General features: G+C 45.4%; 1 protein-coding gene across 1 annotated transcript; it reads left to right on the top strand.

Moving 5' to 3' along the window:
- The first annotated feature begins 1347 nt into the window (after positions 1 to 1347).
- Positions 1348 to 3781, top strand: LOC120109161 (pentatricopeptide repeat-containing protein At3g18020-like). The gene is given in 2 exon segments (XM_039122913.1): positions 1348 to 3432; positions 3435 to 3781. Coding segments are annotated over 2 exon segments (2247 nt in total). The 5' UTR covers positions 1348 to 1532.
- The last annotated feature ends 250 nt before the right edge of the window (positions 3782 to 4031 follow it).

Genomic DNA, 4031 nt, shown 5'->3' with positions numbered 1-4031 from the left:
GACATGCCCTCGAATAATGGTGGCGGACGAAGGATAGTGCGCGCGAATCCTGAGAGCTCCCGGTGGGAGATCTCAAAGGAGGTCGGCTCTAAGGGACTGTCGGCCGAGGACTGTGGGAGAGAGAGACTGAAGAGGCACAGGATGGAGATGGAAGGCCGGGTTTGGATACCAGAGATCTGGGGGCAGGAGAGCCTGCTGAAGGATTGGATAGATTGTGCAGCCTTTGATAGATTTCTCGTCTCCAGGGGATTGATGCTGGCTCGAGAGGCTTTGGTGGAGGAATGCCGACGAGCGAACTCCAGCCCGCTGGGGATAGAGAACCGATGCTGGGGTAATTGATGGGCGGTCCGGTGTTGGACCGGAACCTAAGGAAAAGTCCCCTTTTTTTTAGTCCCCAAGGTCATCTTGTGGGCTGGCTCTAATTTCGTTTCCTTTTTCTGTTATGAGACTATGTCTTTGTTATATTAAAATAAATAAAAACAAGATCTATAAGGACAGATTACTTGCATGCATGCCCCCCTCTTGTCTGATAAAGTAGCATGTAGTTCTTCTGCCCGTCAGGGTTCATTCATGGATGAACTGTAAATTCTCTACATTGATCTATTTATAACCATGCCTGCATCTTGGTCTGAATTTAATTTATTCTTTCAGTAACAATAGCTCTCTCTTTTTTTATGAGTAATAGTTGGTGACAACAAATTTAAACTATCCTTTTGTTTGTTATCATCGCAAGATAAATATTGTTTTATTCATACTTACGCCTTACTTGGACTCGGAGAAATGGAGTGGAGAAGAAAAGGTTGTGATGCATAACGAACCTAGCTCTGATATCATTTATCATGGATTCACAATCCAAAAATTTAAGTTGTTGGGAGAAGGATCGGTCCAAGCTAATAAAACTATGCAACACTTATTTTACTAATTAATATGGGACTATAACTCTAAATAATTCTTGCAAACTTTCGTAATATTTTCTCCAAATGCTAATTCTTAGGAGAGGCCGCCGAAATCATAACCAACCTAAACAGCGGTAATTGGTAAGGATTGAAGGAAACCGCCCGGGACGCAAGCTTATTTGTATTAGGGGTGCAATCGAGCCGAGCTGAGTTAAGTAGCTAGAGGCTCAAGCTTGACTCAACTCAAAATATTTAGATTTAAAGTTCGACTCAAGATCGATTGAATTTTAATATCCAAATTTGAATAAAAAAATAATAATAATATTCGAGATTGACTCGAATATCAACCGAGACAAACTCAAGCTCAAATTCAAATTTTAATCATAATTAAAAATATAATAAAAACAAAATATAATATAATATTTTTAAATATTAAATTAAATAATATAATATATAAAATTCGATTAGGGCCGTCGATAGGAGTGTTTTGCTGCTCGAAAATTGTTCGAGCTACGGCTAGTGGAGTCGAGCTTTGATCCAAGCCGAGCTTGGGCAGCTCCATCGTCTCATTTGCATCCCTAGTCTGCAATAAAGGCAGTCTCTCTCCCATCGTCTTCTTCTTCACGAGTTGAAGCCATGGCTCTCATCAGACGCCCTTTCCTCCCCTCTTACCGTCCTCTCTCCACCATCACCTCTTTCCCATCTCCACTCCTCCATCGACCCTACGACGAATCCTTAGAAGAAGAAGAAGAAAAGGAGTTGGAAGCAGAAAGTATAACCAATCGCTCCTACTGGACGAAGCGCATCCACTTCCTCTGCTCCACGGCCGGCGACCCCGACGCAGCCCTCCGCCTTCTCCATCGCCTCCGCCTCCGAGGCTTCGTCCCTGACTCCCTCAACCTTTCCAGTGTAATCCACTCCCTCTGCGACGTCGGCCGCTCCGACGAGGCCCACCGTCGCCTCCTCCTCTCCACCGCCGCCGGCTGGCTTCCCGATGACCGCACCGCCAACGTCCTCCTTGCCCGCCTTCTCGACGCCGCCACCCCTTCCCTCACCCTCGCCGTCCTCCGCCGCCTCGCCGACGCCAAACCCGCCTTCGCCCCTTCCCTCACCAACTACAACCGCCTCGCCGACCACCTCTGCTCCCAAGGTCAACCCTTCGAGGCCCTCGGTCTCTTATCCGACATGAAGACCCGTGGCCGCCTCCCGGACGCCATCACCTACACAACCCTCATCAATGGCTTCTGCCGGGCCGGGGAACTGCACGAGGCCCGCCGCCTGTTCGACAAAATGCTTAAAGGTGGCATCTTGCCTAATTCTCTCACCTACAGCGTCCTAATTAAAGGAGTCTTAAGGAAGCGGAGGCTCGACGAGGCGAGGGAATTGATGATGGAGCTTTGGCCGAAGATGGAAGAGGAGAAGGACCCATCGGTTAACAGTGCGGCATTTGCCAATTTGATTGACTCCCTGTGCCGAGAAGGATTCATTCATGAGGTCTTTAGAATTGCAGAAGAGATGCCGCAGGGGAAGAGCCTCCCAGAGGAGTTCGCCTATGGGCAGATGATGGATTCGCTCTGCAGGGCTGGAAGGCATCATGGGGCTTCCAGAATTGTGTATATAATGAGGAAAAGAGGCTTCTTTCCAAGCTTGGTTTCCTACAATTGTATTGTCCATGGTTTAAGCAAGAATCGAGGTTGTATGAGGGCTTATCAATTATTTAAGGAAGGGATCGAGTTTGGATACTCACCGTCGGAACCTACTTACAAGGTGCTTGTCGAGGCTCTTTGCAAAGAAATGGATCTCCACAAGGCCAAGGATGTGGCCGAATTCATGTTACAAAAAGATAGTGTTGATAAGACGAGAATCTACAATATATTTCTGAGTGCTCTGCATCTTGTGGACAATCCAAGTGAGCAGCTTAATGTCCTCATCTCAATGCTTCAGAAGCAATGCCAGCCTGATGCTATTACTCTTAATACTGTTATCCATGGCTTCTGCAAGATTGGAAAAGTCGCTGAAGCTAAAAAGATCATGAGTGACATGTTGAATGGGAACTTCTTTGGTCCAGATGTGGTGACCTTTACTACCATTATTCGTGGGTTGCTGGATGTTGGCAATTCAGAAGAAGCCCTTGATATGTTGCAAAGGACAATGCCCAAATGCCATTGTTTTCCAAATGTCGTGACTTACAATGTGGTTCTATGTGGCTTAGTTAAGCTTCAGAAGGTTGACAAAGCAATGGAAATTTTCAATGATATGGTCAGCAAGGGCATCGCTGCTGATAGCACAACTTACACAGCAATAATTGAAGGCTTGTGTAACATCGATCGGCTCGAAGAGGCAAAGAGATTTTGGGATGAGATAGTTTGGCCTTCAAAGATCCATGACAATTATGTTTATGCTGCGATCCTTAGAGGTCTTTGTCACATGGGGAAACTGGATCAGGCCTGTGATTTTTTGTATGAACTGGTGGATTGTGGGGCTGCTCCAGGGATTGTGAACTACAACATCCTCGTCGACAGTGCTTGCAAACAGGGTTAAAGAAAGAGGCTTATCAGATCATGGGTGAGATGAGAAAGAATGGGTTGAAGCCTGATGCTGTAACTTGGAGGATTTTAGAGAAGTTGCATGAGAAACAAAGCAAGGAACCAACCTTTGATAGCCAAAGTTTAGAATGTAGAGGTCTCAAAGAGGAGACAGTGATGACAGGAGAATTTGAGGATGAAACTATTTTAAAAATCATAGATGAAGAGAAGGAATGCATCAATAGGTCGAGAATCATGGAGACCCATTGGAGGGCCTTTGTAGATCCAAGCCTTTCTGCTAAACTAGTTGAAGAGGATAAGACAGTGAGGCCGATAGAGTTGTCAATAAAATTGATTTAATTGGAGGTAAGGTAGAGAAAACCTGTACAACCAGATCAGCGAGAACCACTGTCGAAGATTGCTAAGAGGGTGTTTGGGGATACTCTAAGAAAGCTAGAGATTATGCTAAAATGTGATAAAAGTGAAGTTTGGAGCAAAATGGTTTGCAGATAGAAGATAAGGAAGTCAACAGATCAAAGAGAAGTGCGGATGCTAACAGCTCTATCTGTCACACTTCCGTCTTGCAGCTTTGATTGGTTTCATTTTCCTC

The sequence above is a fragment of the Phoenix dactylifera genome, unplaced genomic scaffold (assembly GCF_009389715.1).
Source record: "Phoenix dactylifera cultivar Barhee BC4 unplaced genomic scaffold, palm_55x_up_171113_PBpolish2nd_filt_p 001873F, whole genome shotgun sequence".
Classification (NCBI taxonomy): Eukaryota; Viridiplantae; Streptophyta; class Magnoliopsida; order Arecales; family Arecaceae; genus Phoenix; species Phoenix dactylifera.
The sequence above is the reverse complement of the archived record's forward strand: the minus strand, read 5'-3'. Positions and strand labels throughout refer to the sequence as shown.